At 42.0% G+C, this 13556-nt stretch overlaps 1 protein-coding gene across 3 annotated transcripts in view; it reads left to right on the top strand.

Annotated features, from left to right (window-relative positions):
• The window catches only part of MTMR3 (myotubularin related protein 3), a 36450-nt gene extending 23496 nt beyond the window's left edge, over positions 1–12954 (top strand). For 2 of the 3 annotated variants that reach the window (XM_072148665.1, XM_072148673.1), the window contains exons 12-20: positions 652–763; positions 888–1083; positions 1823–2008; positions 2497–2667; positions 4224–4369; positions 4722–6012; positions 6293–6403; positions 9577–9665; positions 12234–12954. In XM_072148665.1, the coding sequence (XP_072004766.1) occupies positions 652–763; positions 888–1083; positions 1823–2008; positions 2497–2667; positions 4224–4369; positions 4722–6012; positions 6293–6403; positions 9577–9665; positions 12234–12390 (2459 nt within the window). In that variant the 3' untranslated portion in view covers positions 12391–12954. The remainder of the gene's footprint in view (positions 1–651; positions 764–887; positions 1084–1822; positions 2009–2496; positions 2668–4223; positions 4370–4721; positions 6013–6292; positions 6404–9576; positions 9666–12233) is intronic. The other variant, XM_072148683.1, reaches the window with a different exon arrangement.
• Positions 12955–13556: the final 602 nt, after the last annotated feature.

Raw genomic sequence — 13556 nt, forward strand, 5'->3', positions numbered from 1 at the left:
AGTACAGTAAATTGCCAATTGCCAGAGGCACGTTTGTAACTAGGGGTCGACTGTAAGTCCGGTGTTCTTAAGTAGGGGACCACCTGTATTGTTAAATCTACTGCCCTTGAAAATCTGGATGTAACCAGCTTTATCATAAGTGTCTGTCTAGTTACCATGAGCATTTACAACAGTTTTGCTCTCAGAATGATAGTTTTACAAAAAATGCTGAGCTCTAAGACTGCATCTAGCAACATGAAGAGTTGTGTCAACTAAAAACACACCCCCCTTAAATTTGTTTTATGCAGAGAAGTTTTATTTGTGAATGATTGCCCTCTACCCCTGACTCGGAGGAGAATGGTGAATGCCTGATGGGACCAGCTTATTGACTTCCTGAACATAGTCATGGGTTATATTTTCGTACAATGTTGCTCTACTTGGCTCATCCTGCTATAATGTGCTGATGGCCGATTGCACTACGTATTTTTAGTAAAAATATTTAGGGTGTCATCCTCCCCGGACAGTATTACATTTTTATTTATGCAGAGGATTTGTCTTAAGTGTAATTGTATATAGTCTTTGGCAGCTCCGGATTAAACTTTTTTTTTTTTTTTTTTTTTTTTTTGTCTAGTGTTGGGAAATACTAAAAATATGTATTTTTCTTGTCTTTAGAGTATTATCCCAACTGTGAAGTAGTGTTTATGGGAATGGCGAATATACACTCCATCCGCAAGAGCTTCCAGTCTTTACGGCTGCTATGCACTCAGATGCCAGACCCAGCTAAGTGAGGGGCTTTCTTTTTGCCTATTTTATATGGTGGTTATTAGATCCTTGCATATTGCAGTACATTTTATATAGCTGTTTATACCACATTATACATAATAAGCATGCCTGTTTCTATTCTTCAGTTGGCTTTCTGCCCTTGAAGGAACAAAGTGGCTGCAACACCTGTCTATGCTGCTGAAGTCCTCTTCTCTGGTAGTTCATGCGTTAGATCGTGACCAGCGACCTGTTCTTGTGCACTGCTCAGACGGATGGGACCGCACTCCACAAATTGTTGCTCTTTCCAAGCTTCTGTTGGACCCCTATTACCGGAGCATCGAGGTATTTTCTTTCGCTGTAAATAAAGTAAAATGAGCAGTAACCACAGAACACTGATCATTGAACCAGAAAAAAAATGGTAAAAAAAAAAAAATCACTTGCCACATATTTACTGTATAGCTGAAGTATAATTGTAAATCTTATTCAGATCTGCGACTTTGGTAATTACACCAGCACAATGACTGGTTAAAATGTATTGCTCACCCCCGCCCCTCTCCATAGGAAGATACGGCGCCGTATCACGGGAAAAGATAGGATATGTCCTATCTTTTCCCGGGCTATGGAGCAGTACGGTGCCGCACATGTGCTGCACCGTACCGCTCCCGTACAGGGCCGTGAGCCCATAGTGTATGGGGGACGTATATCGGCCGTATATACGTCCCCCCCCATGCGTGTGTGTGTATGTAGCCATATTATTTTTTATTTTTTATTTTTTTTTGGAAGGAGACTATGAATAACAAATATCAGATTACCATATAATAACTGGTATATGAAGATTACCAAAGTTGCATATCTGAGTAGTTGTCCATGGTTTATCATACTTAATTTTGAAGGTAGATTTCCTGTAATAGTTTCTAGTAAACAAAATAAAAAGAAATTGTGCAGGGTTTGCTCAGATTTAATTTTGTTTTACCCAAAAATATATATTGATACACATTATAAGAACCAAACCTTTAAATCGCCACCGAACTTTCTACATAACAATGTATGTCTGCTTTTTTTTATTTTATTTTTTTTTTAGGGATTTCAAGTGTTGGTGGAGACGGAGTGGTTGGACTTTGGCCACAAGTTTGCTGATCGCTGTGGACATGGGGAAAACTCTGAAGACCTGAATGAGCGTTGCCCAGTCTTTCTGCAGTGGCTGGACTGTGTGCACCAGTTGCAGAGACAATTCCCTTGCTCCTTTGAGTTCAATGAGGCTTTCCTGGTATGTTTTGTGACTGGGGATCGAAACAGGGTAACCAAAAGAATTGTTCTCGTGTTGTAGTGTAGGGTTTCATATTGGCTTCATATTACAACTTTTAATGTGAATTTGTCTCTAGATTCATACAAATCGTACTGGTGGGTTTTTGGTAGTGGTGCTTGGCAACACCTGGTGACATTTGGCTGATCACATCACTTGTGCAGAACTGTGCCAATTGCATTTAATGAAAGCTTTTTTTAAATTATAACTAAGATTAATGGATTTCACACTGGTGGGATAAGGCTTGTATGTCACAGCACAGAAAAGATGACACAAGTGTATTATCATGGTGGATATAAGTACTTAAACAGGTCCTTCTTTAAAGAGATGGTAACTTGTTAATGATCCTTCAGTTGACTTGTTCTGTTGATGAGCTGCTCTTATAGTACTATTTAGTGAATGGCAGTTGTGTATTTTCTTATCAATAGTAATTTTTCTTTGTTTTCTGGTAGGTAAAATTGGTGCAGCACACATACTCCTGTTTGTTTGGGACTTTTCTTTGTAATAATGCCAAGGAAAGAAGTGAAAAACATATTCAAGAGCGGACCTGCTCAGTGTGGTCACTGCTAAGATCTGGGAACCGTTCTTTTAAGAATTTGTTGTATTCTTCTCAATCAGAAACTGTAAGTTGACTTGTATGTATAATTGAGGAATTTAAATTCCCTAAAAATCGTAACCATTGTTAAGTGTTTGCTCTACTTAATCACTTAACAAGAACAACCTATCCTTTCATTGTCCCTTTACATGCCTGTAAACTATCAGGTCCTAAAGCTGTATGCAAATGACCTGAGGTCAATGAGTCATGAATAAGTGGGACTGCTGAATATGATGAGTGGGAGGCAAAGTCACACCCCCCCAGTACTTGACTGTCGCCCTGTATAATGTGACGCTTTCTGTTGCTGGCACCTATGCCATCTGCAGCCTGTGTGTATAAGATACTCCATTATACAGGCTGTCAGTCATGTGTATAGGAGTATCGCACGCACACACAGGCTGCAGGGGCAGCCAGCACCAGGAATGTCACAACATTATACAGGCTATCAGTCAAGTGTATAGGAGTAACGCACGCTGCGGGCGCCAGCACCAGGAAGCACATTGAGGATACATTAGACCATTATACACTCACCGGCCACTTTATTAGGTACACCTGTCCAACTGCTCATTAACACTTAATTTCTAATCAGCCAATCACATGGCAGCAACTCAGTGCATTTAGGATGCGTTCACACATTGCAGTAAAAACTGCATGGCAATCAGCTTTAAGGTGGTTTTAGGTGCAGTTTTGTCAATTGAACAGGTGAAAGACATTAACTGAACGAGTGAATGACATTTGTGGAAAAGGTTTCCCCTTCAAAATCAAATTCACCTGTTCAGTTCATGTCTTTCACCTGTTCAATTGACAAAAATGCACCTAAAACCACCTCAAAGCTGATTGCGATGCAGTTTTAACTGCAACGTGTGAACGCACCCTCAGGCATGTAGACATGGGCAAGACAATCTCCTGCAGTTCAAACCTTGTTGAATCTATGCCACAAAGAATTGAGGCAGTTCTGAAGGCAAAAGGGGGTCCAACCCGTTACTAGCATGGTGTAACTAATAAAGTGGCCGGTGAGTGTACCTCACATCATTATACAGACTGTCAGTCATTTGTATAGGAGTATCTTATACACAGGCAGCAGGGGGGTGGCCGCCAGAATCGGGAAGCACATAGAGGAGCCAGCACCAGGGTTATCACCTATATACATGATTGACAGCCTGTATAATAATGTGACACTCCTGCTGTTGGCTCCTCTGTGCAGCCTGTGTGTGTATAAGACATTCTGCATCCTGTAGCAGTCATGTCTCACATGTGCAGAACACAGCATGACAGGTGCTTGTGTAGCTGTGTCTCTCTCTCAGGCCGCAGATAAAGCTTAAGCACTAGCAATGCTTTACTATAAATTGCACACAGACCTGAGGGGGAATAGGGGTTACATAACTTGCTCTCTGTTCCCAGGCTCAGTTGCTTAATAAAGGAAATTATTTTAGAATGATTACTGTATTCTTTAACTAGATAAAGGCTGGAATGGACTCCTTGTGAGCTGCTCCAACAGGTATTGGAGACCTGATGACAGGTGTCCTTCTAATACGTTAAGTTGGATCAAGCTACTGACTATTTCCTTATCGGTTTATTGGACAGGTGCTGCATCCTGTGTGCCATGTTCGCAATCTAATGTTGTGGAGTGCTGTCTACCTCCCAGGCTCCTCCCCATCCACGCCTAGTGAAGAATCCTGCACCCCATACCCAATACCTGGGTCTGCTGCAGAGGAGCCACCTCTGTGCAGGTGAGAGCTCAAAATGTATGTGTATTTGCTTTTTTTATCTGATCACAAAGAAGGTTTAGTACAGATTTGAAATATTAGTTGAGTTGTCATTTGCTGCATTGGTCTTAAACTAATGTTGGTAAATGGTGTTTCCTATTGGCTGCGGCCCATTTTTATGGATTGTGAGGGTCCCAGCAGCCAGACCCACAGAATCTCCTTGTTTTCCCAAGATTACAAGTTATTCTGTGAATAGGGGTTAACTCCTATAATGGGCCCTTTACCAAAATGCTACTACATTACTTCAGTTTGGCACCATGAATTTTGCAATATTTTGATTTAAAACCAATTTTTTGTATATTTTTATATTACCTAGGTTACCCAAGACTCGATCATATGATGACATCCCAACAACCTGCGACATAAGTGTACCATGTGTGAATAGGCGCAGTAGTGATCCCAGCTTAAATGAGAAGTGGCAGGAGCATCGACGATCTTTAGAACTGAATGGCTTAGCAAATTCTGCAGAAGAGTGCCAAGAGGGCGAGAGACTACTGGGGGCTCAACTTTCCATGGCCGCTGGGGTTGGGGAAGGCCAAATGGAAAATATACTACAGGAAGCCAGCAAAGATGAAGGGGGAGGAGAAGAGCAGAATGGAAAGCTTGTTCATAGGGAGAAAGAGACTGAGAATAAACAATCACTGGACCCGGAAAAAACTCCCGGGGAGGAAGAGTGGGCAGGGGAATCGTCTGTGAATAATAGTGCATCAATGAGTGAAGACCACACAGAGAAAACCGATGGAGAAGGGGGCAACACAGATCCTATGGGTGGACAACTATCTACAGATTGCGACCAATCAACTTGTGAACCTAATATTTCTATAGAGTCTGAAAAAGAGAGGATTGCTGTTCTGGTGGGTGAGGAGGATGTAAGTCAGGTTGTTGAACAGTCTTCTGATGCAGAGGAAAGTGAAAATCTGCAAAATGGGGAAATCCAATGCTGTCCTAGTCCTGATTTATCACCAAAATTGCAACCACACCATGTCCTTGAAGACTCCACAGAAACTTTGGTAGAGGAGCTTTCAACTTCATGGCCATGCAAGCTAGACCATGTGACTGCTGCAAATGAACTTTCACTGAAAGCTGATGAGGGGTCGGAAGAGTGTATACTTATGATGGGTTTGAAGGGGATTCGAAGCCATAATGAAAGGACGCATACTACTTCTCCCCATATTCATAGTGCCTTTCCCCCTACTGAATGTAATTCACAAAATGTGTGTAATAGGGACCAATCTTGCCCTCTTGTTGATGATGGACCATGTATTAGTGTGGACAATCGCCAGGGGAAGCAGACCTTCTCAAGGCAGAACTCTAGTTCAAACAACCCCCAGGGCCACCTCAGAAACTTCCCACACAAGTGCCCTTTGCACAGTTGTGGGAGACACCGCATAGGGAGTACCCAAGAGCAACCCACCCGCAATCATCTGGATGACGATGGGATGCCTTTGTATGTAGATGCAATTCAGCAGAGACTGAGGCAGATGGAAAGTGGCCATCAGCAGGAAGTGGAGACTTTAAAGAAGCAAGTGCAAGAGCTGCGTTGTCAACTTGAAAACCATTTACACAACGGCCCTCTGCGTTTCAATGGAGATCTTACGGATGAGGTGGTGAGTTTCCCAAACTGGAATTGTCAATATTGGTGTGTGGGCCATCAGTACTGATATTGTATTGCTGAATGTCATCCTAAAGGTATCGGTGTCCCTGGGATCTTTGGTACCGTACTATTTGCAGCTCCTAATCAAGTAAAGTACTCAGGTCTGCAGATGGTACCATAGGAAGTGATCTATATTTTCATTTAAATAGGAAAAGAATTGTACCAAAGAGAAAAAATTGGGTTTTCGATTACTTACAACATTTCACATAAAATATAAATTATTACTTTTACAGACCTCAATTCCGGACTCTGAAAGCAACAGAGATCCTAGCTGCATGTCAGGCTGCAGTGCAGAACTCTTCTCAGAAGCTAGTTGGGAGCAGGTGGACAAACGGGACACAGAGGTATGACCATACTGATGGGCATCACCTCCCATAGCCTCCGTTTCCTATGCAGAGTAGAATATCCAGTGGATGAGGCTGACAATGTGGAGATTGGTTGTACAAGACTGCGGCACCTCAGCGACTTGTCCACGCACTTAGTCCATTTTAATACGACTCCAGAGCCCTGACTCTGTCTTCAAACTTGTATAGTTGTCACAATTGGTTCACTGCAATATGTGCTGAATGATAATATTTTCCATCATAATTTAGGGAAGCTGTGGATTGTCCTACAAATGCTTGTTATATTCCTGATCTGAGGATGTAGGCCTTTAGTTGGATGCACTTTTTTCTCATGCTCAGTAGTGAAGCTTCTCTCCTACAGGTCAGATAGGAGGAATGTCTGCACTTGTGTAAGAACTGCTAGAGTGATCAGGAAAACTGGATTAAGGCAGTATTGTCCAGTGTATGTTCTCTATATACTGCTTTTGTTTTAGTTTTGCTTTTCTCTGCTTTCATCTGAGTTCATGTTTGTAGAGATGAGCTGCTCTGATGGAAAATTATTCTAAAATCTCCAATTCAGAAACGCATACATGAGAAAACATCTGTAGCTATGGTACGATCTAGCACTTATGGACTGTGCTGTATTATGATGTGAAACTCTTGCTGATCTGTTCCAAGGGAAGGAAGCCTGATATTAAAAGTTCAACAGTTGATTAAAAATGACTGTTCATAAGGCAATCCCTTATATCCTGATATAGTTAGCTTTTGCCCATGTGGTTACTGCATAGCCTCTCTACACTGACTTGGATGGTGGCATTTTTCTAGACTTCAAGGGGTTTTCCCATCTGGGCATTCACATTGAATTCATTTTCCATATGTAAACATTTCTTGAATTGGATGTTATTTAAAAAAAAAAAAAATTTGTTCCTGTGTGAAGATTTCTCATAAATGTAGTCATATTGTCCCTTAGAAACCAGATAGCTTCCTCGGATACGACCACCTCACACTCTGGCAGCGGTGGCCAGACATGCGCTATTAAGTCCTGGTGGACCACCTGGCTCCAGCAGTCATTACCACAGGACGGCTGTGAGTTGTACAGTAATACCCAGACATTTCATATACAAACACCCTTTGTCTTAGTACAATCACTCCAGCAGAGTGGCCGTATCCAAAGACTCAGTCTTGTTTCTAAGGGTTGATATGACAACATTTATGAGAAATTATCTTCACACATGTATAATATTTTTTTTTTTTTTTTTTTTTTTTGTCGGTGTGCATGCTGAGATGAGAATACCCCTTTAAAGGACACCTGTCAGCTAAAAAAAAACTTTACATACTAATGAAAAACTGTCCCTAGCCCTCTTCCATTTGTCTCACTGTCAAAATCATTGATGTAGCAGCCACACTGTGGCACTTAGCGGTCCAATTGACAGCCATATCTTGCAGCAGTCGGCGTTTTCGTGAGGGGGCGGTGACTGCAGCACCAAACCTGGGAGGGGCGGAGAGATGAGGGGAGTGCCTGGACGGCCCCCTCATGTATACACCAGACCGCTGCAAGATGTGGTGATTCGGACTGCTAAGTGCCACATCAATTTTTACAGTGGGGTAAATGGAAGAGTGTTAAAATAGGTCAGACTTTGGTGTCCTCTATGAAGGAGGATTTAATGGAGGCGATGGTGAGTCTATATTTGTTAGTTTAACTCATTCAGTAATTTTCGTTACTGTTGGATGGCTTATATGACCTGAGGTTAATGTGGAGACTTGGCACTTACTAAGGTATTGGTTGCAGTGGACTGCTTGTTATCAATTTTTATATCCAAGAAGTCAACAGAATATTGATTGAACATACAACTTGCGTGGGTTTTTGTAAAGGCTAAAGGCAAGTGACTTGTAGGAGAGCTACCAAGGAGGAAAAATGAACCTGCTGGAAAAATTATAGACCATGAGATCAGATTTTTAACCAACCTATGTGCACAAGTCCCCCGTAGCCAGCCCCCCCCCCCCCCCCCCCGCCTTACTCAATGGCTATTCAGTGGAGCTGTAGGAAGATATGGAATTTGCCAGAAGTTTTCTACTAGGTTTATATCAGGGCCGTGGACTTGATATTCATTGTTTCAAAGGACTACTTTACACATTTTGCTGTGTTGGGGGACATTGTCCTGTAATAACATTTGCTGGCTTGGTGGAGAATAGGAATGAACAATGTGCTTTCACTCTGCCATGTAGCTGTACCAAAGGTCCTGCTGCAGAAAACCTTTCCCAAACCACTACACTTGCTCCACCTTTCACTGACTACTTTACACACACTTCCCAGTTTGTCGACAAACCTAATGTTTCCCATTTTAAATTGAATTAAACTTTCTTGCTCGTTAAAATGAATTGTCTAACACAACATGTGCCCTTAGGAGATATGTGAATGTAGCCTTTTGGTTCTTTCTGCGAATGAAAGGTTTGGTCACTTCAGAGTGAGCTTTGTCATACTGTGTCCCAACATTTAATAGTATTTAGACGAGACGGATCCTTAACCCTTTCAGTGTTGAACTGGTGAGCAATTCCATCTGCAGTGTTGAAATGATCACTCATGGAGATTCTGAGTTATTTTGCCTGTGTGTACATAGGACTAAGCAATAACCATGACATTTAGGAAATTGTGGGCTCTCATTTTTATCTCCAGTGTATGTTGTTGCATAAAATTGGTTGGTAAAATTTCAGTTGTCCCGAGGAGTAGACTGTTCTTTGAACCTTTTTAGAGGACAAATAAAAAGGCTGTTAATTTGGAAAATATTCAGTCAAACCCTCTACAAATAAGCCTCTAATTTTGGCTCTCCCCAAATGTCATAATTCGTTTTAAGGGCCATAGTTGGCTCACACTAGTCTGTGGTAGCATTCTCGTTTTCTGAAAGCCTGTTCCACGTGTTGCTCTGTGTGAAAGTAACTAAATTCAAAGTGTTTTGAGTCCTGTTCTCTTGGCTCCATTAACATCTACAGGGCTGACACACTAACGTATGTGCAACACAGTCTCCTTCACAAGTCTGAGTCCTAAATGGCCCATAAGAATCTGAACACGAAGTCCTACTGCTATGCCTAATAAATGTAAAGGACCCAAATAATCTGTATAAATCTAAACGAGGCTTTTTACTATGAACAGAAATTTGGGAACTTCTTTAATATCCTATAACCCTGCTGTTTTTCAGGTGACCAGATGGCTTCCAGATCATTTAGCAGCGAATTGTTATAACTGTGACGGCAGGTTCTGGTTGGCAAGTAGGAAACACCATTGTAGGTAAGTTCTTAAAACCTTTCTGCCTACCCACTGACTGCTCATACATGTCTCAAATGTCACTTCATTGCCACATTCGCCACGAGCTACAACTCCAATGAAACTTTCCTCCATCTCCACCATGTTTCCTTGCAGGAATGCAGAAGCCGCGGCTGAAACGTGGTGAGCTTTTGTTGAGGTTGGTTAGACAGTTTGTTTTTGCAATCACAACAACTAACTGCATCTGCCCCTCTAAAGCCCCTACACCATTCACATGCACATAACATGTCCTATGAAGAGAAGCCAAGTCTGTACGGTAGGAAGTGTTCAGCAGCAATTTCTTAAAACACACTAGAACAATTATGTAAACGGACTGCTGTAACTATTCCCGAGGACTTGATGAATTCTTCTAATGCAAGGGCCTCAAGAGTATATATTGGTGCTTGTTTTTTAAGGTGTCAGAAGTGTTATCCAAAAGCAAAATGTTTGGAAAGTTTTAGTTAAAGTCCTCTGTAAAGAATATATAGTACCAGATACAGATCCTAATCCATTCTTCAGGCTGCTTTGGAAGTTTAGTTCAGGCCTCTGAGCCGAAACCTGGAAGTTCAGAGCAACGGACACAGCAGGATTGAGCATTGTACAAAAAGACATATGGTTTATTTGGGACTCCCTTCCAGTTTTTGGTAATTAATGCTGATATCGTATACTTATCAGAACACGGCATTTGGGGCAAGAAGGTTTTATACAGAATTTCTCAGGAAGCCATAATTCCGCCCTTTACGAAAACGCACCTTTTGTTTATAGCAAGATTGGACTGTTCCATGGTAATAAGTGGGGTATTGCCTAAAACTGGTGCTTTTATTACATGAAACTTACTCGCTAAACAAATTGGAAATTGCAGTTCATGGAGCAGTTCCTAAACTTTATGGATATGTGACTGTAATCTGCAGACCTGCATGTTTACTACTACACGATTGGAGTGTGTATAGCATTTCACTGCATGAGCTCAGCCTCCTTCTTGCATGTCTGCTAGAAGCTGTTGTGTAGTGCATTCTATATCCCACATGCAAGGAGAGGTGTGATATGCATTGCTACTGCGATCTTTTAGCTGTAACAATGCGAATAACACAACAAATATAGCAGATTTTATGGGTTTATATAAAATGCTTAACATTCCCTTACTGAATGCATGGTTTCCATCCAAACAATCCTTGGTCAGTCTCCAGGACATATTCCCATCCAGAGTTGTCCATCACCATTGGGCAGTGGCATAATTTGCTAAAGAATGTCAATTTTTGAAGGTCACTTACAGTGGTGAAATTTTCTTTTTCTCTGGACCTAGAAGCTTGGCTTGGTAGAGCTGCAGCAGCTCCTGATATCCAGTGGGATTGGGTGGTAAAATGAAGAAGCTAGTACAAAATGTCAGGTTTAGTAGTGACATGCTGCTCAAGGCGAAAGTATATCCTAAAGGCTAGATGCAATGTGTACTGGTGCTCCTATTTTGTGTCCCCAAAGCTTTAATATGAGAAAAAATAGAGCACTTTGAATGCAGCCTCTAATCTAGTGATGTTACAGCCTAGTTGGCATTTGTCAAGCCATAGTGCCTGCAGTACGCAAGTAACTACCCCTTGTATCCTCCAGTTACTTCTGTGGTTCTATGGTTTGACGAAGGCCAACTAGGCTGAAAAGTCACTAGAATATTGGAGCCTGAATTAATTATTAGCGAATTTTAATAAACGTGCTCTATTTTTGCTTATAATAATGTACACCACAAAATAGTTTGACATCAGACATGGTTCAAATCACTGACCACAGTGAAGATAGCACAATCCTATTGTCGTCTATGGTAAAACTTGTGCCATTTTGGCACTGGACAGTGAATTGAACACAGCCCTAGGCACCACCTCCCCGGCAACTGGTGCTTTTGTTTCTGGAACATCATTCCTTCATATCCCTAGTACACATTTATCTGATATCAATGAACTTTTGTGCTTTTGCTTTGAAAGGAGCATCCCTTCTGTCGGGCCTCCATCTCGGCAAACTTGCACTACTCCTGAGATGCCTATGTTTTACAAGCAATTTGTTGTAAAATGTGTTTTAGATGTACTATGGCAAGACACAAGTTCACCTGATACTAGAGTGCGACTTTTTTTTAACCTCAAACCTTACTGATAGTCTGACTTGCAGGCACAACCTACCATTGTGTGCAATTAAGGCTTTTAGGTTAATAAAATCCTCACTTTGATGCTCGCCCTACTATAATGCCAAGCTTCAATATTTCAAATGCCAAAAGCAGCACACTGAGATTTGGGCCACATGAACATGACTAGTGGGGGAGGGCATAATCTGGCTGCCAAATAAGAGCCCCATAGAGTGCCTAAACTTGATCACCTGTGTCCCACAGCACCATGACAATGTCGGGTGGCCGCTCGGCTTACAGTGGAGATGGGAGGGGGCTGAACACTTCTAGCCCCGCCTTTCTTCACCCAGTTATATGCTTCACTCATTGTTCCAATCCAGGTGAAGCACACTGTCATGCGCATTTAGAGTTTCACTGTATCCATAACTATTTTTAGTTTTTTTTTTCTAAAGGAATTGTGGAAACGTTTTCTGTTCAAGCTGCTGTAACCAGAAGGTCCCTGTTCCAAGTCAGCAGCTGTTTGAGCCCAGCCGTGTGTGCAAGTCATGTTACAGCAATCTTCACTCCAGCCTGGAACTGGAAAACCCAATCACCGCTTCTTCAAACTAGGCAATCCTCCTTCCAAATGGGCAGCGCACGGCAGCATAGCCCCAGCTATTGAAGATGGGATATGAAGACAAGGCATCCTTCCTTTTCTATTGACTGCCCTGAATCTTTTCTGCATTCTACATACTTTTATTTTCTGTCTTGCGTAGGAGCAGTGTTTGTTTCGCAGGGAGAGACATCATGGAACCTGAGCTTCCATATTTGCATTGGAAGAGTTCAGTACAAGGACACTTGGGGCGTCTAACACCATGTGTAAAATTGAGTCCCTCAGGGGGTCATCCAGTTGCGTGTATTGCTGAGGAATGTCACACTAAGTATGACGCCAAGGTGCCCAAATCCCTTATTAAATGTATCCCTACTTGGCCACAAGATGACTCTAGTCTTGTTGTTAAGTATGGAGAAGAACCTGAAATTGCATCCATATCCAGGTATTCTTCACTATCCTAGTTCTTGCCTACCCCTGTCTGATGTCTAGTTCAGCCTCTGAGAAGCAGCACTAGGCTCATATGTAACTGTATGTACTGTAAACATTGTATGACAAATACAATTGACCAAGCTCATTGTCTCTTTTTTTTTTTTTAATTTTCTTCTCCCCTCCCCCCATGGGTTACTTTTGTGCATGTGTGTTTTTACATTCAATTTCTTGGATGGTTTTAGTTGTTGGCAGAATAAATCTGCTTTGCTGCACAAGATATTTGGATAATTTGAAAGCAAATTGCACATGTGAAACAATGTTGCTTTTTAGAATTTGGAATACCCTCTTCCACTGCCTCGCTCTTTTTGCACCTCTCTAGATTGAGTCGAGAGGGGGGAAAAATCTAATAAAGTTAATCTGGAACCGCATTTCAGGGGCTGTATTCATGCTATCTTTAAGTCCTTTATACCTGCTTTGCAGGATTAAATTTTTTCCAGATACCTGTGGCGTCTATTCCCAATGGCGACATGTCATACGCAGTGCACCTGGAGAGATGGCTATGATCAAGTACCTGTCCAGCCTCAGAAGAGGTCTAAGCCTCCCTACCCTCCACAGTCAGTGGCTCCGCCGCCAGGCAAAAGTACACATGGCACCCAACTGAGCATTCTCACCCCTCTCTGCATAGAAAGCTGAGCAGTGACTAGATGCCATAGACCTCTTTGGGTGCTGTGATCTGGCCACAAATTGTTCAGCC

This window comes from Engystomops pustulosus, chromosome 1, assembly GCF_040894005.1.
Source record: "Engystomops pustulosus chromosome 1, aEngPut4.maternal, whole genome shotgun sequence".
Lineage (NCBI taxonomy): Eukaryota > Metazoa > Chordata > Amphibia > Anura > Leptodactylidae > Engystomops > Engystomops pustulosus.